Below are 25,036 nucleotides of genomic sequence, written 5' to 3' on the forward strand. Positions count from 1 at the left end.
AGTGATTCTCCTGCCTCAGCCTCCTGAGTAGCTGGGATTACAGATGTGTGACCACCACGCCCAGCGAATTTTGTAGTTTTAGTAGAGACAGGATTTCACCATCTTGGCCAGATTGGTCTTGGAACTCCTGACCTCGTGATCTGCCCACGTTGGCCTCCCAAAGTGCTGGGATTACAGGTGTGAGACACCGTGCTGGCCAGAAATAATCTTAAATATGGAAAAAGCTTTATAAGTGTAGAGATATATTACAGAATTGTTTCTAATAACTCAAAAATTGGAAACAACCCAATGATTTTATATTAATGTGTAAGGAAACAGTGATCTATTCACATTAGGAAATACTATTTAATCATACAGTGTCTTTGAAGAGTTTATAATACAGGGAAATGCTTACACTAGAATGTTATGTAAATAAAAGTAGGCTACAGAATTATATATCATCTTAAAGACTAGAAGGAAATTTGGAAAATATTAATTTTGGTGATTTTTAAAATAATTATGGGATTGTGGTTCCCCTCATCCATATTCCTCAAATTTTCTGTACTGAGCACGCTTTTTTTCTAATGAAAAAATAGCAAGCAAAAATAAATATTTTGATCTTAAAAATAGTTTAGATAAGATGCTATAATCAGATATTATAAAAGTATTTAGTGGCATTTGACAGAGCTAGGAAATTGATTTATAAACAGTGAATAGGGGTAGGAAGAGAGAATCCAAATCAATGGACTGTTACAGGAATCAGTGCCAAACCCGTTTTCAGATGAGGTATTTGTAAATGATATGGAAGAAGTAGACTGTGAGCCTCCAAATTTGTAGCTCTTTTGGGTATGAAATGCCAATGGTATTGGTTTTAGCTCTATGAAAATTTTGAGACCATATATGAATGGACAGAAACGTAGTAAGTGATTTCCAGTTGGCCAAATCTAAGAGGTGGTTGGTACACACTAAAGATTATTTATTGGGATTGTTAATTGCCCTCTGCCATTGTGTTCTGAAGTACAGTAGCCAAAAATGTAAATAAATACTTAAAATGTTTACATAAATTAGTAGATAATAAGGAATCCAAGATATTTGGATTTGGCCTAACCTTTGAGGTTTATATCAAGGTGAACAATCAGTGTTTTTCACAGCATGATTTTATATTTTAATTTTAACTTTTAAAATTTGTTTTGATTTGATACAGCACTGCTCCGGATAGGTTTTGGATCAGACTTGCTGTGACAATTCTTGCACTCCCTAAAGTGCTGTACCAAGGGCATGCTATTTTCTGTGTGAGGAGCCCTATCAGATACATAAAAACAAACAACATCCCTTGAGATGTATCTAAAAATAGGATATGAATTTTGTAAAAAGCATAGCAATAAATTCCAAGTGTGTGATCATAGTAGGGCATTAGTAATGAGAGAAAGGATTTGGAGAAAGCTGCTGAAGTGTTACTTGTTTTTAAAATTAAATGAGGCTGGGCGCGGTGGGTTACATCTGTAATCCCAGCACTTCGGGATGCCGAGGTGGTTGGGTCACAAGGTCAAAAGTTCAATACCAGCTTAACCAAGATGATGAAACCTCATTTCTACTAAAGTACAAAAATTAGCCGGGTGCGGTGGCAGGCGCCTATAATCCTAGCTACTCGGGAGGCTGAGGCAGGAGAATAGCTTGAACCCGGGATGTGGAGGTTGCAGTGAGCCGAGATTGTGCCACTGCACTCTAGTCTGGGTGGCAGAGTGAGACTCCGTCTCAATAAAAATAAAAACTAAATGAGATTTTGTAATTGGTAAGGCTTCTCAGAAACACTTTTCATTGTAGTGAGAAACAGTGGTTCCCAAATGCTGATTTTTGATGAATTTTTCACTGTTCTGCATTGAAATTAAGAATATCAGAACATCATAGTGAGTGGAGTTTTCATAGTGGTAGTATATTTCATGAATTTTAAGATGTATGTTTTCCCACATTTTTTCATTTCTGAAATTGAGATATTGTTTTCCAGTCAGTGGCAACTTAAAATTGGCATTTGGAAAATAGTTGTCACTGCCTGTTCATATGTGAATTTGGTAGTTAATCCTACTGATATGACTGACTGCACAAAGTCACCCCATTGATGTTTCAGTCAACATACTAGTTAAATACCAGTTACGGAAGGTGTACCATCCCTGGGTTGTTTTCTGAAACCTTCTGTCACATCATTCAGTGATACCTTTTGGTAAGATCAAGAAAGGGACTGCATTGAGACGTGGGCAATATGTGTCAGCAGCTTGGAAGAGAGTCCCAAAGCAATAGAGAAACACTTTCAAAAAAATGTTGAATCATGAATTCTCTTAATGGTACAAAGGACGATACTACGCAAAAACAAGGATTACTGATGACTCTAAGTAAAAAGCAATTTAATGATCAGATTGTGAATGTTGAGGAAAATTTTAGGAATACCTTATTTATTTTGCTTTTGTATTTTTTATAAGCACAAGAGTTATATGATAATACTTGTCTGAATAAGTTTTTAAATAATTTTTTTTATTTCCATTATTTGATTTTCCTTTCCTGTCCTGTCCTGTCCTTTCCTGTCCTGTCCTTTCCTGTCCTTTCCTTTCCTCCCCTCCCCTCCCCTCCCCTCCCCTCCCCTGTGCCACTACTCCTGGCTAAATTTTGTATTTTTAGTAGAGACAGGGTTTTGGCGTGTCGGCCAGTCTGGTCTCAAACTGCTGACCTCAAATAATCTACCCGCTTCAGCTTCCCAAAATGCTGGGATTACAAGTGTGAGCCACTGCGCCCTCTTTTGAAATTTTTTTGGCCTATGAAAATCGGAGATCCAGGAACCACTGTTTAAAAAATTCTGGCTTATTCATCTTATTATTTATAGATTTCTCACTATAGATCAGTTTATTTCTTAGTTTGATTTGAGCATATTTCACAGAATGATTAATAATGAAATACTGGGTGCCAACAGCCTTACTTATATTTGGCTTTTTATGTGTTGCTTCTTGTTACCTTATACCCAACCATGTGGGATTGAGTTTATTGTGCTAATAGGCAGGTATTACCTATAAAAGAATGGAAAAAGGTTGTGGCAGTTGGTCATTCTTTAACTTACATTTGTAGAACAGTTAGAGCAATACTGGAAGGCTCCCTTGTGGAGAAATGTTTCTCTTACCAGCTTGTCCTGGTATCTAAAATAGATATTTTCTTTATCTAGACCTTTGTTTTATCTCTAGAGGAAACTTTGTATACATATGGATTTGCAAATTTCATGACAACTATTGATCTAGATGGGTTGCTGGAGTATAGCCTCTAGGCCAGCAACATTGCTCAGCTGAGAAGCATGTCAGAAATGCAGAATCTCAGTCCTACTCTATAACTGTAGGATCAGAATCAGCATTTCAACAAGATTCTCAGGTGGTTCATACTCATAAGTTTGAAAAGAGTTTGTAGAACACATGACTTTTGTCAAGAGTAAGGAGGAGGAGCAGGTTAAACAGCGATAGAGAAGTATAGGAAACCAATTTGGCTTAGTTGATTAACTTATTTTAGAATGGTTCTGCTGATAGTTGCAAGAGTATTCTTGAAAAGCAGGGGGGGGGTGTGTGTGTGTGTGTGTGTGTGTGTGTTTGTGCGCGCGCACGCATTTAGTGTCTGGTTTTGTCACCATGCAAATAAACTTACTTGGAAAATATTCTTTGAGTCAAGTGGCATTCAAATAGAAGTGTTACTGAATTTCCTACAGCTCATTGTTTATTATTTATTTCTTGAGGAAATACCTCAGCTTAATTCTTTGGGAACCTACTTTTACTGTTTTATCCAAAAAAGTAAATGCCCATTTATCCCTCTTAAGGACAGGATCACACAAACATTAAGTAGTTTTGCTAGGATTTAGCAATGCTTTTTCTTTTTCCATTTATCCTTGTTTCTTCAAATCCAGTGGTATTTGAAAACCAAAGCACATATTTCTACATCCTTCATGTATGAAGGATACCGTATTGCCAAGTATTGGCTAGTCTCTGTGAAAGAACTCAGATTCGCCTTTTTACTTGACACTTTATAGGTAATTAAGCAATCATATGTAATAAATAGGTCTGCTTAATTATCTTATTCAAAGATAAATGAGGTTGGTGGCAGTGGGGTGGATGAATTCAGGTGTATTTTCTTTGCTTTTATCTGTTTTTCACATTGGTTTTGTAAACTTCCTGTGTTGTGGACGTTTTTTGTATTTTTGGTAGAGATGGGGTGTCACCATGTTGGCCAGGGTACTCTTGAATTCCTGAGCTCAGGCGATCCGCCTGTGTCGGCCTCCCAAAGTGCTGGGATCACAGGCATGAGCCACCGCACCAGGCCCAGTATTGTTATCTTATTGGACCACTATGGAATATGCGGTTCATTGTTGACCGAAACGTCATTACGTGACTTGTGACTTGTTTTTCCTTAAGTTAATGATGAAATTACTTTGTATAAGTTTTTTGGTAACTGTTCTTAAATTCCGATTTTAAGATGAACTCCATCGTTTAATCACTGAGTCAGACTTTTTTTTGTACTTTGGCAATTTACAGATTTACTTGACTTGTTTATGTGTAGCATTCTAAATATATACAGAAGGACTTCCAAAATCAGTAGATGCTTAATTTCAGTGCATGTTATTGAAATACAAATTTTTAAAAAAGGAATAAATACCATTTCATACCCAGATTGACAAAAATGAAAAATCCTGACAGTATCAAATATTGGCAAGGATGTAGAGGAATGGGAACCTTTAACTATTGCTTGTGTTAGCAATGATGAAATACAATTAAAACTAAAATCAGCTTGCCCCAGAAAACATCTCTTCAAAGGCAGAAGAAAAAGGAAACAATTTCAGTTTTGAATAAGTATTAAACCAGAATGACATGTGTATCACAAACAATCTGATAAAAGATTGCAAAGACCAAAAGAATGCTCACCCTTACATATAGCGAAGTAGATGCAACCCATTACATAAATGTTCTCAAGATAAATAGTAAATAGTGTTCAAGTAACAGGACATGATACCATCATTTGTCACACTTAGTTTATCCTAAATTCACTTGGTAGTTGGAGCAAACTTGTGTGTGAATGAATTGGCTTTTTCTAAAGGAAAAATGAACTCATATCTTTATGACAGGATGTAATTTTACAACTTGGAACTAGATGGCCTGCCTAAGTTAGGCACCCTGTCCTCCCACAGAAACTGGGAGATAAGGGTGCCATCTCTCTTGATGATCTCATTTGAAAGAGATGGCTATAAGGTTCTTGAGAAAGGCAGTTTTGGGCTGCTGGCTAGCTTTTACAAAGATTTACATACATCTCTAAGCAGGCAGAGAAAGAATTTACCAGGTTTTGAAAGAAAATCCTCTAAGTAAAAGGGATGGGGGAGTACAGGTAGATTTAGGCCTCCTATTTTAAATTTTCATTTGCCTGTATACTGATGGATAAGTTGATCCAGCTACCTTAGTGGGCAACTTAGCAATGTTGTAGTCGCATTGAAGAAGAGTACACCCTCTGATTTAGCACTTTTACTTTTAGAGAAACTATTAACACGTGTTCATAGGATACTTGTAGCAGTATGTATTAATAGTGAAATATTGCCAACAACCAAAATATTTTTAAGTAGGAAAGTGAATAAATTTTGCTATACTCATATAGTGTAATACTATACAGCTTTGCAAATGAATGATTTAGGGCGGCATCTGTCAACTTAAGTAATTTTCAAAAACAATGTTGAATTACTAAAGCAAGTTGCAGAAGAAGGATATGTACAATATATTGATACAACATTTGAAAACATGTAGAACAATACCATGTATTGTTTATTGATACATATACAGTGAAAGTAGAATAGAATGATAAACATCAAAATCAGGAAGTGGTTACCTCTAAGGAGGGAGGTGTACAAAGGGATCAGCAAGAGATCCATTTATTTCTTAACCAAGGAAAATCTTAAGTAAATAAGGTAGAATGTTAAGATTTAATTTATTTAGGCAGTGGGTATGTGTGTGTTTGTCATATTATTACCTAGATTCTTTTGTAATGTTTAAATATTTAATGATTAAAAGTTTTAAAAGAAAGAATGGATGGCAAGCGGTGGAAGGAAGCGAGGACATCTCTTCAAGAAAATTTGTTGTAAAGGGAACCAACAAAATGGAGAGGTAGTTGAAGGGAAATCAGTGTTAGTATGACACATTTGCATGCTAATAATAATAAAGTAAAAAGGGAAGAATTGGTATAGGAGACCTATAATAGTTATGGGAGCAGAATCCTTGAGAAAGAAAAAAATAATGGGGTCCAGTACAGAAATACTGTTTGACTCTTGATAGGAACAAAGACAATTTGTTGGAATAGGAGGGAAAGCAGAATAAGTGGTGGGAAGATGAAGTAGTTATCTTGTGAATTTAGGGTGGCCAACATCCAGGTTTGCTTGTGATTTAGCAGTTTCTCAGAATGCAGGACTTCCAGTGCTAAAACTGGGAAAGTCTTGAGCCAACTTCTGATTGTTTTTCCTTGACAAAATGAAAAGCATCAGTTATCTTCTGGAAGTGATAAGTGGATGAAGGAAGTATTGAGGCTTAAGGTGAAGAGAGACGCTATGAGTTAATTCTCTAAAAGATAGGAGAGCAGATTCACTACGTTAATGTGATAGGATTTCTGAGCATTTCGGGGGTCTGCTGAAATTTATGGTTATTATTTTAAAGTTTATATGGTTGTATTTCTCTTCAGTCTCGTTCAGCTATTTGGGTAAAAGTACTGAGTTAAGTGGAAAGTTGGTTTTAAACTATGTTTTGACTGTGATGGAGGGAGAGAGGAGCAGAAGAATGAGGCCACAGGGAAGGAAATGATTGTGTTGATGGATTTTTGAGTCTCAGGCTAGGTAAGAAGTAAAGAGAGACGAAGGAGAGTGGAAAAATTTGTAGGGTCTGTTGGAGTTAACAGGTTTCTGGTAGTGAATTGGAAAGATCTGTATAGTATATTGAATAAAGAAGCTGAGATGCTTGAAATTGAGATTTTTAAGGTAGGGTAGTTACTGGTTATCGATTTCATTGTGAGAATAGGAGACTGGAGTGGGATGGAAGAAAAGATCAATAGTAAATACACATATCTCAAAAAGATCATCTTCTGTGGATGTCATTTCAGTGATTAATCTGTAGAGCAGATTTTGGTGCTCTATAACATATTCAATTATTTCCTTTTCATGTACTGAGAGTCTTCTGCTTCCTGTTTTATTTTGTTTAAATATTGCCTCAACTTGTAAATCATGTTGTATTGCTCTGAAATGAAGACAGCTGTAAATAAGTAAATCGATAAAAGCAAATTTTGTTTAGTCAGAATTTGGCCTTTTCGTATGGCTTGTTAGAGACTGTGCAGTTGGTAAATTCAAACATTAACGACCCCACTAACATAATAGCTTAATGTTCCTATTGCTCATTAAGCTAGTATAGTCCCACGTAAATTCAGTGAGGGCTTTATGCCATGTATGGTTATCTGTAGTACATTGCTTTGCTGACTCTAATTTTGTCTTTGTCTTTTTATAGGACCGCAGCTGAATGCACAGCTAGAAGGTTGGCTTTCTCAAGTACAGTCTACAAAAAGACCTGCTAGAGCCATTATTGCACCGTAAGTCTTTGGTTTTTGTTTTTGTTTTGTTTTGTTTTGTTTTGTTTTTTGAGAAGGAGTCTCCCTCTGTCGCCCAGGCTGAAGTACAGTGGCACGATCTTGGCTCACTGCAACCTCCGCCTCCAGGGTTCAAGCGACTCTCCTGCCTCAGCCTCCTGAGCAGCTGGGACTACAGGCCTGTGCCACCACACTTGGCCAATTTTTGTATCTTTAGTAGAGACGGGGTTTTACCATGTTGGCCAGGCTGGTCTTAAACTGCTGACCTCAAATGATCCACCCGCCTCATTCTCTCTCACGCCTGGCCTGCACTGTAAGTTTTAAGAGTCTGCTTAAAATCTTTTTTGTATGTTTTAGTAAATGAGTATCTACAGATTGAACTAAAAATTAAAAACTAAAGTCTATATTGAGCTGAAGAAATTGTATTCAGTAATTTTCACAGTTCTTGTGGGTTTTCACTGCAACTTAAGGATAAAAGAATTGGCTACTTTGGCTGGGTGTGGTGGCTCACGCCTGTAATTCCAGCACTTTGGGAGGCCAAAGTGGGAGGATTGCTTGAGGCCAGGAGTTTGAGACCAGCCTGGGCAACATGGTGAGACTCCATCTCTACTAAAAATACAAAAATTAGCTGGGTGTGATAGTATGCTTATAGTCCCAGCTAAGCTACGGGAGGTGGCGGTGGCGGGGTTCTGAGGTGGGGGGATCGCTTAATCCTGGGAGGCAGAGGTTGTGGTGAGCCAGATCATGCCATTGCACTCCAGCCTGGGTGACAGAGTGAGACACTATCTCAAAAAAAGAAAAAAAAAAAAAGAATTGACTACTTTAGTTCCTCAGATACAGTAATTTCAAAATGTATTTTTGATAATAAAACTGACTTTTAAAGAAAAGGGTGTTTTGCATTAGGTAAACTTGCCAATTTCGGTAGTCATTGCTGTAAATGAATAAGTTCTGTTTTAAATATTAAAGAGATCTAATTTAATCCCGATGATTTAAAATTTATAATGAAAAAGATATATTAAACATAGTATGGTGCAACATGGAATAGCAACTTAATTTTTGAGGAGGGGTAGATTGTATCTTTTTTTAATTGAGAAAATCTGATTATTTTGTCTTTTGATTTTAGAGTTTGCTTTTTAGAACTGCAAGCTAGCACATACACAGTTAATGATGTGTGTCTATGTATGATTCATAATGATGTGTGTCTGTGTATGAATTCAGCTAATTTTGATTTGGTTTCCAGAGCTAACCTTCACAACATATTGTTTGAAACACATGGTAACATTTTTTCTGAGAAGAGTGAAGGTTTACTCTGTGCCATTTATCTCATAGCATGTTGTTTGTGACTTCTATTGGGTTAAGGTTCGTGCCCTGATAAATAGTAAATAGTGATGACAATATGTAATAGCCATTTTTAATCAATATCAGAATTAAATGAGTAAATAGTAAATACACATAAATAGCCTACTATTAATGGTAGCATTTTATATACCAAATGTTTTGTTAAATGCCTTATTTGTATATCTAATTTGATCTCATTTAATGGGTGCAGGAGCCTGACTCCTACTTCCAAGCTATGTGACATGCAACTTTTTTATCCGTTGGGACTTCGGCTCCTCACTGGTAAAGGTGGAATAATAATAGTATTTCCTTAACGCTTTTAACACCAGATTAAATGAACTAATCTTTATAAAACTTATAGCAAATGACTTACTACTATTTATTTAGTCATTTACATACCAGGCTAAAGGCCAAGTGCTCTTCTTTGTGCTGCTTTTTGAGTAAATCAAAATTGCTACTCTTGTGGTACTAGCATTTTGGTACTAGGGAAGACAGGCAGCAAACAAATATATTCTGTGTCAGGTGCTGATGGGTGCTAAGAAGAAAAATAAAGCAGATAGAGGATTGAGAGTGACAGTATGGGTAGGGAGTTACTGTTTTATATAGGATTAGTAAGAAAAGGACTCCCTGGTAAGGCAACATTTCAGTCTGAATGATGTGAGAGAGCAAGCTGTGCAGATACCTGGGGGAAGAGGGTTTCAGGTTGAAGAACAGTGAGCACAAAGGCTGTAGGGCAAGAGTATGTTTAGTGTGTTTGAGGAGAAGCAAGGAGGCCTGTGCAGCTGGAGTGGCAGTACAAGGGGAAGAGTGGTAGATGAGATAGGCAGCAGAGGGCTAGATCATGAAGAGGCTTTGTGGTCATAAGGACTTTGGTTTTTGTTCTAGTGATATGGCAAGTCATGACAAGTTTTGAGCAGTAGAATGACATGATCTGACTTAGGTTTGAAAAGGATTACTCTTGCTGCTGTATGGATATTATAGTGTGTGGGAACAGGGAGTCCAGTTTATTTTACAATTACAGTTACAGAAAAGAGATGACACAGTGGCTTGGACTGCGGAATTGAGGCAGAGATGATGAGAAGTAGTGTATTCTGGATATGTTTTAAAGGTTGGACCAACAAGATAGAAGAAGAGTCAAGAATGACACTTGGTTAGGGGCAGTGGCTCACACCTGTAATCCCAACACTTTGGGAGGCCTAAGCAGGAGGATTGCTTGAGGCCAGGAGTTTGAGATCAGCCTGCGCAACAAAGCAAGACTCCATCTCTATAAAAATTAGCTGGATGTGGTGGGATGCAACTGTAGTCCTAGCCACTTGGTAGATTGAGGCAGGAGGATCCCTTGAGCCCAGGAGTTTGAGGCTACAGTGAGGTATGGTCTGTTTGTACCACTGTACTCCCGCTTTGGCGACAGTGAGATACCCTGTGTTTAAATATATTTTTAAAGACATGGTTTAAAATATCATGACTGAATGATTCTTAAATTTTGTCCCTAGAAGGATGGAATTACCTTTTTACTGATAAGAGGAAGACAAGTGGAAGTATGGAGTAGATTTTGAAGTGTTCATATAGAAGCTAGGTTTTTGGTTTTGATCTTGTTAATGTTGAAGTGCTTATTAGATGTCCAAATGGAGATTTAGAATGGGCAGCTGGCTATATGAATCTAGAGTACAAAGAAGAGGCACCAGATTTGAGATAGAAATAAGGGCTTTATTAGTATATATCATCATAGAGGGTATGGTTGCCTAGGGAATAAAATAAAGATAAACAGGAGAAGAGTTTCAAGGACTAGGCCCTTGGACAAGCCACCTTTTTAGGTGTGAGGGAGGAAAAAGTGATCAGCTGTATTAAATGCTGCCAGTGAGGACTGGGGATTGATAATTGGATTTGGCAATGTGGAAATTACTGGTGACCTTAAGAAGGATAGTTTCTTTTCTTGGGTGGTGGAAAATGAAAGTGTTACTGGAGTAGGTTCAGGAAAGAATGAGAGGTGAGGGCGATGAAGACGTAAGTATAGATAGTTTTTTGAGGAATTTTGCTGTAAAACAGAGAAATAGGATAGTATCTCTATGGTAAGGAGGATTTTTATTTCATTTGCGAGATTTTAAAGTGTTTGTATATGAAGTGATTCAGTAGGGGAAGAAAAATTGATGCAGGGATAAGAGGGGACATTTACCTAAGTGAGATCCTTAATTAGGTGAGAAACAATGGATTAATAATAATTTCTTTATAATAACTCACAAGAGACATTTTATTCTCATTTCATCAATTTGCTGGTATTTGACTATTGTGGTATGCTACCTTTCCAGTTAAAACTTGTTCTAAATTTGGGAGCTGAGTTGAATCAACATATAATTAAGTTGAGGTTAGTCTTCATATAAAAGTTGCCAGACTTATTTCCTTCTTGTAATTAATTTTAAATTGGAATCATTGGGAGTGACCTGGGAAATGGAATGTTTTAGCCTAAATTACAAATATGTTGATTTCCAAGTTACCCCAGATTTTAAAATGGATATTTGAAAATAGTTTTGGCTTTGGTGTGTTTCTGTTACATACTGACTTTGTATACAATGTATAATAAATGTTATAATAAACATATAAACATATAAAAACATATATCAATATAAACGTATATAAATGTGCATTCATAGGCAATTTCTATTTTGTTAACATAGGAAGACTTTAAGTATAGCCAAGTTTTATCTTATATGGTTTCCAGAAGTAATTATTTTCCTTTCCAAGGTTACCTTTTTTTTTTTTTTTTTTTTTTTTTTTTTGAGACGGAGTCTCACCCTGTTGCCCAGGCTGGAGTGCAGTGGCGCGATCTCGGCTCACTGCAAGCTCCGCCTCCCGGGTTCCCGCCATTCTCCTGCCTCAGCCTCCCGAGTAGCTGGGACTACAGGCGCCCGCCACCGCGCCCGGCTAATTTTTTGTATTTTTAGTAGAGACGGGGTTTCACTGTGGTCTCGATCTCCTGACCTTGTGATCCGCCCGCCTCGGCCTCCCAAAGTGCTGGGATTACAGGCTTGAGCCACCGCGCCCGGCCCCTTTTTTTTGAGGTAGAAAACAAATATTTCATTGTTACTGGGTGCAGTGGCTCATGTTTGTAATCCCAGCACTTTGGGAGCCCGAGGTGGGAAGATCGCTTGAGCTCAGGAGTTTGAGACTAGCCTAGGCAACATGGTGAAACCCCCTCTACAAAAAATACAAAAATTAGCTGGGTGTGGTGGCATGTGCCTGCAGCCCCAGCTACTCCAGAAGCTGAGATGGGAGGATTGCTTGAGCCCATGAGATTGGGGCTGCACTGAGCTGAGATCGCACCACTGCACTCCAGCCTGGGTGATGGGAGTGAGACCCTGTCTCAAAAAAAAAAAAAAAGAAATTATTGTTGTATGGCATGAAAGGGTCTTATGCTATATAGTAATTAGAAAAATCACATTAATCAAAAACTTACTTTAAGTTTTATAAATGTTAGCTCTCTAGTACTTGATTTTCTTAGTTTTTTTATCTTTATAGGCATAAATCATATCATGGAAACCTTAAATAAACTCAGAACCTGGATATAGTTGTAACTAATTAGGCTGTGTGAAAATGGCAAGTTTTTGAAAGTGCTTAAAAATATTGTTCATTTTTATATTGATATAGATTAAATAGAATAAATATCATTAAAGAATAAATATTGACAGAACTGTTGTTCTGTCTTAATGAATTCTAATCTATGTGACGTAAGGCAGGCACATTTGGAGGATTTAAAAGAAATTAATTTGATTAGAAATGTACTGTGGTTGTCAGAACTACCTTACCTTGATGTGTAGGAGACAGTATGTGTCCCAGGGATTTGTGTTGAAATGATCTCGAACTAAAAGTCTGAAAAGCCTTTCTACATGACTTCCAGATATCTTCAAACCAATCTTCTTGCTTGTCTTGCACTATACAGAAATATGTCAGCAACCCCTAGAATGAAGTTGTACAGATATGCATCTTTTAAGAAACTTATTGAATATAAAAAATAATCAAATAATTGGTTAACGTGATGAATTTTTTTTTTTTACTATAAAACAGGTACTTTGAATATTGAAGCCACCCTTATACATTTAAAATACTTGATTTTAGTTAACCTAGAAAGAGTTTGACTTGATATTAGTTAACCTAGTAGGAGTAGAATGGAAGAAAGGATACTTTCACTTTTCATTGTGTACCCTTTATTGTTTGACTTTTTTGCTGTGTGCGTGTATTACTTTTAATATAAAAATTAGTTTAAAAAATGTAAATGCTAAAAAGCATGTATATAAAAGATCAGTTTGTATATAGTGAAGCATACTTGTACAGTGCTCTACCACTAGATATCATGAGACAATGAATCTTCGTACATTATTTAGTTCTTCAAGTTACTGAGGATGCACAGCTTATTTGTCTCTAATTATTGTTTGTACTAAGCCATAGGATATTCATGTCAAAGTCTCAAATCCTATATGACAGTATAAAAAATATCTAGATACGCAACATTATGGTTAGTTTATTATTTGACTTCAATAACTTTAATAACGCTCCTTAGCTCAGACTATTTAATATTTATGAGATTCTATTATGTAAAAAGAAAATATTCTGAATAATAACTATCTAACTTGGACTTTTTTTGGGCATAATTATCTACTTAGATATTTTTTATCAAAACAGGAATTTTGAAGGCCTTTGAGGAATGCCTACAAAATAAAAGAATAAAAGACTAGGTACAGCAAAATAAAATTGAGAGAGGCAATGTGGAAGCTGCTGCATTTGCAAATTATATAGGGCCAGTTGTCAATCAAGTTGATCCCATCTGTTCAGAGGAGTTTTCTAATTTAGTTTCTGGCTTTTTAGATCTTACCTTAGCTTAAGTAGATCTTGTGACTTTTCTTATTGTTGGAGGAGATCTTCCCATTTCGTCTGGTTCAGTCTTTTCATTTCATCTAGTTCAATCTTTTTATTTTGCATTTTGCTACTATTAAGTAGAACTAGGACTATTGGACCTGACCTTGTTGAATCCTAGTTAAGTATTCCTTTATTATTCCCCATATCCTGTTTGATGAAAAGCCTTACATAGGATGTGTGGTAGACTCTTGGCATTGACAATTTATACTATTCACCTGTGACCTTGAAAGTCTCAGAATGAACAAGTGAAAATCCATGGCCTGTAGTAATTGTTCATTTTTTTATGGTAAGAATTTGAATTATAACCACACTGCAAGGTTGCTGTGTGGGAAACTGTCACTTAACCAGTAAATGTTCATGAGCAATGAATGGCCTTTGCATCCTCACTTGATTGCAGCTCCACAGGGAAAAACAGAAATTCTGGTGTCAGGAACTGGTCTTGCTGATGTAAAGGGTCTGCTGTGTAGGAGCAAAGGGAGAAGCAAAAGCATTAAAAGAAGGATCACTTTTTAGAGGCAAGGTTTTAGCCTAATAAAATGTTGTAGGTATTAAGCGTAATTTTGTGTTTGCCTTCATGATATGTTAGGTTGGGAATCTGAGTGACTTGGAAAAGCTGGTTGGGGATGGCTTTTTGCATGAAGGACTTTAAGAGCTTTTAAAAGACCAAGTGGGACAGGCTAGATGTGGTAGCTCATGCCTGGAATCCCAGCACTTTGGGAGGCCGAGGTGGGAGGGATCACAAGGTCAGGAGTTCGAGACCAGCCTGGCCAATATGGTGAAACCCCATCAAGAAAAATTAGCCAGGCGTGGTGGCGGACACCTCTAGTCCCAGCTACTGGGGAGGCTGAGGCAGGAGAATAGCTTGAACTCGGAAGGCAGAGGTTGCAGTGAGCTGAGATCGGGCCACTGCACTCCAGCCTGGGTGACAGAGTGAGACTATCTCAAAAATAAAATAAAAATAAAATAAAATAAAACTAAGTGGGACACACTTTTACAGTGCATATTAGAATATCTGTAGAGCTTAAATTTTCATTGTTCTGGCTGTTATGCACAAAAGAAAAAACTTTAGCCATTTCTTTAGTGAAGCCTCCTTTATTGTGAATGGTTTCTTGATAAAACATTTCCACATACGTGTAGAATCGTAGATTCTGTTAGCAAGAGAAGGGGTAGGAAAAGAGCATCTGTAGTGAGATTTGATGGTTATTATTCTGAATTTCTTCATTACCATGTTTCTGGGCAAGGATAAAGGAAAGTACAAGAAATTATCTTTGATTATTATCTTCTTCCTCCTTTGATGAAGTAGAGTTCTTTGTGGTGGGGTAAAGAGGCACAGTACACGGAAAGATTTTTTTTTTCAATACTCTGCAGTGTAGCCTCGAAGTTAAGACCTTTTCAAGTTAAGACTCTCCTTCTCTCCCTGTAACTTTTGTCTTTCCTTCAAGCAGACTTAGAAGTCTTCAGCTTCTGAATGGACTGAAACCATGAAATCTGAGTTCCATTATTAATCATGTATTTACCTTAGCTGATGGTGTTTTCAAAAGTTTCATCCTTCCTTGTAGTTTTATAGGGTATATGGCTCTGTAAGAATTCTTGTTTTCAGGCCGGGCGCGGTGGCTGAAGCCTGTAATCCCAGCACTTTGGGAGGCCGAGACGGGCGGATCACGAGGTCAGGAGATCGAGACCATCCTGGCTGACACGGTGAAACCCCGTCTCTACTAAAAAAAAAAATACAAAAAACTAGCCGGGCGAGGTGGCGGGCGCCTGTAGTCCCAGCTACTCAGGAGGCTGAGGCAGGAGAATGGCGTGAACCCGGGAGGCAGAGCTTACAGTGAGCCGAGATCTGGCCACTGCACTCCAGCCTGGGCGGCAGAGCGAGACTCCGTCTCAAAAAAAAAAAAAAAAAAAAGAATTCTTGTTTTCAGTCTTACTGCTTTTCCTATGCCACAGACTCTTTCCTTTCTTCCTTCAAACATGTAAAGATCTCATAGTGGGTAACAGTATGTATTTTAGAGCTAGGCAGTCCTGGCTTAAGTCCTTACTTGGTCACTGGCTATCTATGTAAACTTGAGCAAGTTTCTTAACCTCTCTGTTTTAGTTTCTTCATCTGTAAAATGAGAATAATAATAATAATTCCTACCTCATATGGTTGGTGTGGGGATTAAATGATTTAATACTTTGAAGTACATAGAAGATGCCTGATACATAGTAGGTAGTCAGTAAATGTTACTTTTATTATCATTATCCTCTTCATCATCTCCCATGCTCAATCACTGAGATTTGTTACTTTTTCTTTTTTTCTTTTTTTTTTTTTGAGGCGGAGTCTTCACTCTGTCGCCCAGGCTGGAGTGCAGTGGCACCATCTCGGCTCACTGCAAGCTCCGCCTCCCGGGTTCGCGCCATTCTCCTGCCTCAGCCTCCCGAGTAGCTGGGACTACAGGCGCCCGCCACCGCGCCCGGCTAATTTTTTGTAGTTTAGTAGAGACGGGGTTTCACCGTGTTAGCCAGGATGGTCTCGATCTACTGACCTCGTGATCCGCCCGTCTCGGCCTCCCAAAGTGCAGGGATTACAGGCGTGAGCCACCGGGCCCGGCCTACTTTTTCTTTTTTAGACTCTAGCATTCCCTTCTCTTTGCCCACCAGCACTGATACAGTTCCAGACCATTACATTAGTACCTCATGCTTAGGTATAGTACTGCCACAATTTTCAAGAGAGCTTCTGTTAACACCCTGCTGCCTCTAATTGCTAGTTTGTGCCATTGCTTTTCAGTACTAGACTAATAACAGTTTGATATTGTCACACCCCTGCCCAAGAGCCCACAGCATTTTTCAGTATCTTGTTTTATGAAGCCCTTATTTCCTTACCTGACTCTGGCTTATCATTACTCTCTTCCTCTACTCTGGCCAGTCTTGTATTTTCTCATCTACCTTATGTAGTTGGACGTTTGCTCATGTTCTTCCTTTGGTCTTTATGCCCTTCCTTAATGTCCTTTGTACTCTTATTATTTCTGTCCTAGCCATATGTAAAGAATCCAATGATTCTTTCTTTTCTTGTCTTTTTTTAAATTTTGAAATAAAGTCTTGCTCAGTCACCCAGGGTGGAATGCAGTGATGAGAAGAATCCAGTGTTTCTAAGAAGGCTTTCTGGATGTTAAGAACTGAGCTAGGTCAGGAACAGGATTGGTAGAAATGGGAGAGACTCAGACTAGAAAGACAGGTTGATTTAGAGATCAGAGTATGGATTAGGGATTAGAGCCTTTAAATTTAAGAATGACAAAGAGGAACTAGTCTGAAAAGCAGATCTAAGGTGGAAGGAGCAGTTTAAGCTGTAAGGATTAGGAAGTGAAGGGATGGTATATGAGTGACAACTGAGAGCAAAATTTCAAGGCAGTGTTGAAAATCTGAGATGTCGCTAAGGTTTGAGATAGAGCCGGGCAGATCCAGATGGACCAGGTGGTTTTAAGGTCCACATGAACAGGCAAGATGGCATACTTCTAAATTCGTAAGAGAACCAGTTAAGATCAAGAACTAGGTGTTAGGAATCTGAAGCAGTGAGTAGTAAGGTCTCAGGCACTCAGAGATTAGAATTGTAACAGAATAAAATAGGTCTCCGGGTTGGCTCTAGTATCAAAATTAGCACAGGGTGACATCAAAACTGAGTGTGCTGAGCCAGAGGACTACTAAATTTCCTTCTGGCTAAGATCAGAACTGGGTTGTGAGAATATTGCTGTTTTGAGGCAACTTTATAGGCTCCTTTACCAGAGGTGTAGGGCTGGAGTGACTACCATTAATTAAGGCCTTCACTGATTTCAGTGAGCTTAGTGTATGTTCCATATTATTGAGTTCCCAATTAAACACCACTACTATCTTGTATTGCTGTGGTAGACTGCTGTGAGTCTCATTTTCTCCATTCGTATCTTAAGCTAGTTCAGATTAGGACCATTTTTAAAAAAGAACCTTGTGATATGACTGGCATTCAAGTGTGTACATTTAAAGCACACAATTTGATGTTTGACCTGTGTATGAGGGTAAAACTATCACAGTCAAGAAAATGAACATATTCATCACCCTCAAAAGTTTTCTTGTGTTCCCTTATAATTCTTCCTTTCTGTACCTCTTTTTCCCCCCTTCCCCTTTCTAGAATATATATATATATATATATTTTTTAAGAGATGGTATCTCACTCTGTCATCCAGGCTGGAGTGTGGGTGTGATCATAGCTTGCTATAATATGGAACTTGGCTTAAGCAATCTTCCTGCCTCAGCGTCTTGAGTAGCTGGGACTACAGGCATGTGCCACCATGCCTTACTATTTTCTAGAATTTTATTTAAATGGAATCATACAGAATAAACTATTTTTGTTTGACTTTCTTCCATTCAGCATATTTATTTTTACCCCCTTAAAAAAGTATAATTATTTTGAGTGTCAGTAGTTCACTTCTTTTTATTGCTGAAGAGTATTCCATTGTGTGGATATATCTTTATTTTTTCATATACCTTTTGAAACCAGGAAACAGTCATTCTGTAGGTGATAAGAGAATTGACTGAATTCGGAGACCAGAGGATGAAAGGGAAGAATAGTACGGAGAGAAAATAAGAATAATGTCTTTATCTTATCTCTAAAGACACAGAAGGAAGTGAGTTGTTATAATAGTTGTAGGGTATTTGTTTTGGTCTGACTTGACTTCCTGTTGATTTATCATTTTTCTGTAATAGTCTGCTAATGCTACTGAAGAGGAGTATAAAAAAACTCAATTATAGGTCAGGTGTGGTGGCTTATGTCTGTAATGGCAGTACTTTGGGAGGCCAAGGCAGGAGGATCACTTGACCCCAGGAGTTCAAGACCAGCCTCGGCAACATAGAACTCAGATCTGTTAAAAATAACAAATGAGCCAGATATAGTGGCATGTGCCTATGATCTCAGCTACTCAGGAAGCTGAGGCAGGAGGACTGCTTGAGCCTGGGAGGTTGAGGCTGCAGTGAGCCATGATTGCATCACTGCATGCAGCCTGGGTGACGAAGTGAGACTCTGTCTCAAAAAAAAAAAAAAAAAAAAAACCAAAAACCAACCTCAATAATTGTGTTAAGGCCGGGCGCGGTGGCTCAAGCCTGTAATCCCAGTACTTTGGGAGGCCGAGGCAGGTGGATCACGAAGTCAGGAGATCGAGACCATCCTGGCTAACATGGTGAAACCCCGTCTCTACTAAAAATACAAAAAACTAGCCGGGCGTGGTGGCGGGCGCCTGTAGTCCCAGCTACTCGGAGGCTGAGGCAGGAGAATGGCGTAAACCCGGGAGGCGGAGCTTGCAGTGAGCCGAGATCGGGCCACTGCACTCCAGCCTGGGTGACACAGCGAGACTCCGTCTCAAAAAAAAAAAAAAAAAAAAAAAAAAAAAAATTGTGTTACATAGTAACTTCAAGTAAACCTTGAACGCCTGTAAATTTGTCTTTCAGACCAAAAAAAAAAAAATTACAAAGTATTTTTAAAGTTTAGAATTAGAACACAGTATAGATCATGTGTTTCCTAATTTCTTCTAGAAGTCGCATCATTAACTACATTGTTATTTAACGTAGGCTCTCAATTCTGTTGTGTTTACCATAGTTACTGTATTTATTTCAAAGGTTTTTCTTTCTAGAATATCTTGATTTTGAATCTGATGATTAAGCTTAAAAATATTTTGTTTTGTAGCCATGCAGGATATACGTACTGTGGGTCTTGTGCCGCCCATGCTTATAAACAAGTGGATCCGTCTATTACGTAAGTAATGTAGTTTTGTTTTAAGTTGGAGAAGCTTGAGAATTGATTGCTTTGTGATAGAAGTAATTTGCTTTTTATACTTACTGTTATTATGTGCTCGATTTCATGAGGGATTTGACTTTTGATAATTTTACTATATATAGGTTACTGAAAACTTCAATACTTTTTTGTTGTTGTTTGAACATCTGCTTTTTACCTTCCCTTTGGCATGTAAAATGTTTAGTTATGAAGGTTAAATATTTTGTTTTTAAATATTTCTTTGAAAACCCAGAGATGAGCATTCTTAAGAAAAATGCAAAGCCCTTTGATCTGTTTTAATCATATCGTAATTTAAAATTCTTTATTGTACTTGTTAAAATTGTGGTTACTGAAAGGATAATTTGTCATTGACAGGATAAGGTATTTGAAATATTTTAGAATCTGACAGTGAATTTAATATGATGTTTGAGGCATATTAACTCTTAATAATTCAATGACAGCTCTGAAATTAGCTTAAAAAAAAAAAACTTCCTGGGAACTTGAGACTCCTTTAATAGTATACTACTCTGTAAGAAACAGTGAACTTTCAAGAGGTTTTGCTGGAAATAGTCACTCATTTTATTTACACAGTTAATTTACTAGCTGTGAACCAATATCTGGCCCTAGTTTGCCAGATGTACAAGCTATGTGAATAGGTAAAGTGATCATCTTAGTTCTGTCAAATACTGATTGTTAGGTCTGAATTAGTAGAGATGTAGTATAGTTGTTCAAAAGAAATAGCTCATAGCAGCCATGATTTAATAAAGAAAATCATGCACAGCCCACTTGCCTTTGAGCAGTTCATTCAAAGTTTTTAAACAAAAAAGCTGTTCTTTCAAATTTTTATGTAGCATTGTCTGTACATTTTATTATAATTCATTGAAAATTACTTTTGGCAAGCTTTTACTAAAAAGAAAGCAATGATATTTATAAATTGGTGAGGTTTTGGCTAGACCTGTCTCATTTATGATGTTTTGAGGAGCATTGTTCACATTTATTCCCTGATACATGTTTAATATATAATCTTAAATAATTTCATGAATAAGAGCAAATAGAAGTTAAATTGAAATGATTTTTTAAAAGTCCAGGCCTGGTGGCTCACACCTGTAATCCCAGCACTTTGGGAGGCTAAGGCGGGCAGATTACCTGAGGTGAAGAATTCGAGACCAGCCTGGCCAATATAGTGAAACCCTGTCTCTACTAAAATAAAAAAAAAAAAAAAAAAAAAAAAAATTAGCTGGGCATGGTGGCACACGGCTGTAGTCCCAGCTACTTGAGAGGCTGAGGCAGGAGAATTGCTTGAATCTGGGAGGGGGAGGTTGCAGTGAGCTGAGATCGTGCCACCACACTCCAGGTTGGCAACAGAGCAAGACTCCATTTCAAAAAAAAAAAAAAGGATTTTTTATAAGTTTCTTTCATTTGACTTGGGCCTGTAAACCAGCTATAATAAAAGTTAGTTTATATAACAGCCTTTTCTTTTTGAAACCTTCCTCTATTTGGCAAAAGTTTTGTTGATAAAACTCATGTGCTAGTGGGACACTCCAGAGTTAAATTAGGTTTAGGAATTTGTAGAGGGGTATAGAGTTTATATTCGTAGAAGTGGGAAGTATGTGTTAAATAAGTTAATGGAAAGTGAGAAAGAAGGCAAAAGGAAAGAGGAAAAAATGGAGGAGTGCCAAGGACTAAGAAGAGGAAGATAAAGAAGATGAGTAGAAAGAGAGGCAAATGATGGCTGATGTGATCAAATTATTTTATTTTAATTAATTATTTTTGAGACAGTCTGGTTCTGTCACCTACGCTGGAGTGCAGTGGTGCAATCTTGGCTCTCTGCAACTTCTGCCCCCAGGTTCAGTCAGTTCTCCTGCCTCATCCTCCCAAGTAGCTGGGACTACAGGTGCACGCCACCGTACCGAGTTAATTTTTTGTATTTGTGGTGGAGACAGGCTTTCGCCACATTGGCCAGGCTGGTTTCGAACTCCTGACTGCAGGTGATCTGCAGTCAGGCCTCGGCCTCCCACAGTGCTGGGATTACAGGCATGAGCCACTGTGCCCAGCCCGATCAAATTATTTTTTGTAATTACTATATAATAATTGAATTCTGAATGAATAAATTTTAAGGTCTAAGTGTAAAATTAATAATTGACAGTCACAGTTGATTTCTCTTGAAAGAGGCACTCTCTGGGAATTATAATGTCTTTAGAGTGCTTTGAGAAAGTAGAGAAAGAACATCCTTATGAGAAAGGTTAAATTCTATACTACCACTTTCTGTTCTTAACTTCCACATTAATCCATTTGCATTCTGTTTTTCAGCCAGGATCATCTTTTGAAAATGTAAATGATACTATGTCACTTTCCAGAATTTAAAAGTGGGTAGGGGATACAAATATGATTTTAAAAGGCATTACAAATAACAGGTAGCAGTTATTCCAAAATTGATGTTAGAATGCTGACTAGCAGCTTGGAAAAAGAAATTGGTTTAGAACCTCTGCTAACACCATCCATCAAAGTAAATACTAGTTAGGTAAGGGTATTAACATATCTGGAGAGGCATTTCAAGCCACAGCTAATTTGGAACACCATATGTCTTAATGTTTATGAGACATTGTTGAGAAGAGTATAAAGCATGATAAATTGTAATTAAATTACATGAAAAAATAACTCAAGTCATAATGTAACCAGTGGAAGTGATGAACAGAATGGGAAAAATACTTGCAAAAAAAATGACAAAGGATAATATCAAAAAATCATAAAATTCTTAGTACTTAGAGGCTAACTCATCATAATAAGAATATGAACTGAAATTACAAGAAGTAAATGTAATTAATAAAAATGGAAATATGTTTTATTTTTCTACAAAAATAGAAATAAAAACAGTAGTGAAGTGCCAATTTAAATGAACAGTTTGAAGAACAATACAGCTGGGCGCGGTGGCTCATGCTTGTAATCCCAGCACTTTGGGAGGCCGAGGTGGGCGGATCACGAGGTCAGGAGATCGAGACCATCCTGGCTAACACGGTGAAACCCCGTCTCTACTAAAAAATACAAAAAATTAGCCGGGCGTGGTGGTGGGCACCTGTAGTCCCAGCTACTCTGGAGGCTGAGGCAGGAGAATGGCGTGAACCCAGGAGGCGGAGCTTGCAGTGAGCCGAGATCGCGCCACTGCACTCCAGCCTGGGTGACAGAGCGAGACTCCGCCTCAAAAAAAAAAAAAAAAGAACAATACAGTTGTGTAATTCCTATAATCCAGAACTGGCTAGATTATGGCAAAATTAGTTTTTTATAAAAAAAAAGTGCATTTCAATGGACTATATCAGGTTAACGCTTTAGGAAAGCAATTTGATAATATATATTAAGAGTCATAAAAATGTATATAATTACTGGCTTAGAAATTCCCGTTCGGAAGCTCTATCCTAATAAGTCCCAAAATGAAAAAAGTTAAATGTGTTAAGTTTTCTACAGCAGCATTGTTTTTTAAAAGAGTCTTAAGTTTCTGATAGTGCATTGACTAAATAAAAAAAGCAGGGTATAAAATTGTGCAAAATTGGGAAAAAGAATGTACTATATGAGGTTAAAATAAATTATTGTAATGGATGCTAATAGTTTGCATATGTTTTCTTATATAAGAAATAGATATATTATTTTAATGGTGAAAAATATAAAATTTAAAAGCATTTGTGCAAAAATGATTATAAGTTGAGGGGATTAATGATTCTTAAACTGACAGAATCGTTCTTTGATTTATAATATGACTGGTCAGGGCCTAATAACATTTTTCGTTCTTTTTCTTCTTCTTCTTTTTTTTTTCTGAGATGGAGTCTCTCTTTGTCACCTAGGCTGGAGTGCAGTGGTGCAATCTTGGCTCACTGCAACCTCCACCTCCTGAGTTCAAGTGATTCTTCTGCCTCAGGCTCCCAAGTAGCTGGAATTACAAGCATATGCCACCAGGCAGGCCTGGATAATTTTTTTATTTTTAGTAGAGATAAGGTTTTACCATGTTGGCTAGGCTGGTCTCGATCACGTGACCACAAGTGATCTGCCTCCTTGGCCTCCCAAAGTGTTCAGATTACAGGCATGAGCCACTGCGCCTGGCCAAGATTTTTCTTTTCACAGTAACTAGTAGGGCTGATAACTTAATGGGGAGTGTGAGAAGCAGGTTTTGAGGTGATAACGAAGATTGTTTACAAACAAACTTCCCTATTTCATGAAGAATTAGTAGCAAAGGTTTTCAGATGTTGCTTTCCAAGAGAAATGGATGAATAAATTAAAGCATATTTATTTTAAAACTTTATTAAGTGACTGCTATGATCCAGATATTGTGGTAGTGCTAGAGACACAGCGATTAATAAAACAGACATGGTTTTAGCTCTGTGCTGATAAATTGGTAGGTGAGATAGATATTAAGCATATGATAATGAATATAGATATCTTATTAAAAACTAAAAATTTAAAAGCTGAAAGTGAAATACAGTGGTTCTCAAACTTCTTGGTTTCAGGAACCCTGTATACTTCTAACTTATTAAGGACACCAAATGTAGACCACATCTACCTTTGTTGAATGCATTCAAAATTAAAATGAGATACTTAAAAAATTATTTTAAAAAGTAAACAAATTAGAGGTTAATAAAAACATTTTTAAAAATGAGAAGTACATTTTCTAATAGAAGATAGTGGGAAAAGTGGCATTGCTTTAACTTTTTTTTTTTTTTTTACAAAATGTAAAAATGTCATATTTTTACTAGTTATTAAATCTCCTTTTAATGTTTGGCTTAATAGAAGAAGATAACTATGTTCTCATATCTGGTTATGCATTCATCCTGTTGTCATCATTTGTTTTGGTTGAGGTATATGAAGAAAATCTAACCTCACACAGATACGTAGTTAGAAAAGGAAGAGGAGTAGTGTACTTACCTTTTCAGATAATTGTGGATGTTTTTCTTTAATACTACACCAAAACTCAACAAATGGTAGTTTCTTAAAGGTTAGTTATAATGCGAAATCTGAAGTTCCTATCAGTGAATTTGTGTCCTTTTTTTTTTTCTTTTTTTTTGAGATGAAGTCTCGCTCTTGTCACCAGGCTGGAGTGCAGTGGCACTATCTCGGCTCACTGCAACCTCCACCTCCTGGATTCATGTGATTCTCCTGCCTCAGTCTCCCAAGTAGCTGGGACTACAGTCGCGCGCCACCATGCCCAGCTAATTTTTGAATTTTTAAGGTTTTACCGTGTTGGCCAGGATGGCTCGATCTCTTGACCTCGTGATCCACTTGCCTCGGCCTCCCAAAGTGCTGGGATTACAGATGTGAGCCACCGTGCCTGGCTGAATTTTTGTACTTTTTATAAATTCATTGTCTATTTTACAGTTCGAATGGATCTTTTACCCTTGCATCATTTTGTAACGTGTGGAACATTGGGAAAAT

The 25,036-nt window shown here is 37.5% G+C and overlaps 1 protein-coding gene across 4 annotated transcripts in view; it reads left to right on the forward strand.

The window, feature by feature from the left end:
• MEMO1 (mediator of cell motility 1) overlaps window positions 1-25,036 on the forward strand; it is a 143,880-nt gene that overhangs the window by 58,459 nt on the left and 60,385 nt on the right. For all 4 annotated transcript variants that reach the window (XM_050754146.1, XM_050754145.1, XM_050754144.1 and 1 more), the window contains 2 exons: window positions 7,524-7,605; window positions 19,535-19,603. In XM_050754146.1, coding sequence (XP_050610103.1) covers window positions 7,524-7,605; window positions 19,535-19,603 — 151 coding nt within the window. The remainder of the gene's footprint in view (window positions 1-7,523; window positions 7,606-19,534; window positions 19,604-25,036) is intronic.

The sequence above is a fragment of the Macaca thibetana genome, chromosome 13 (assembly GCF_024542745.1).
Source record: "Macaca thibetana thibetana isolate TM-01 chromosome 13, ASM2454274v1, whole genome shotgun sequence".
Classification (NCBI taxonomy): domain Eukaryota; kingdom Metazoa; phylum Chordata; class Mammalia; order Primates; family Cercopithecidae; genus Macaca; species Macaca thibetana.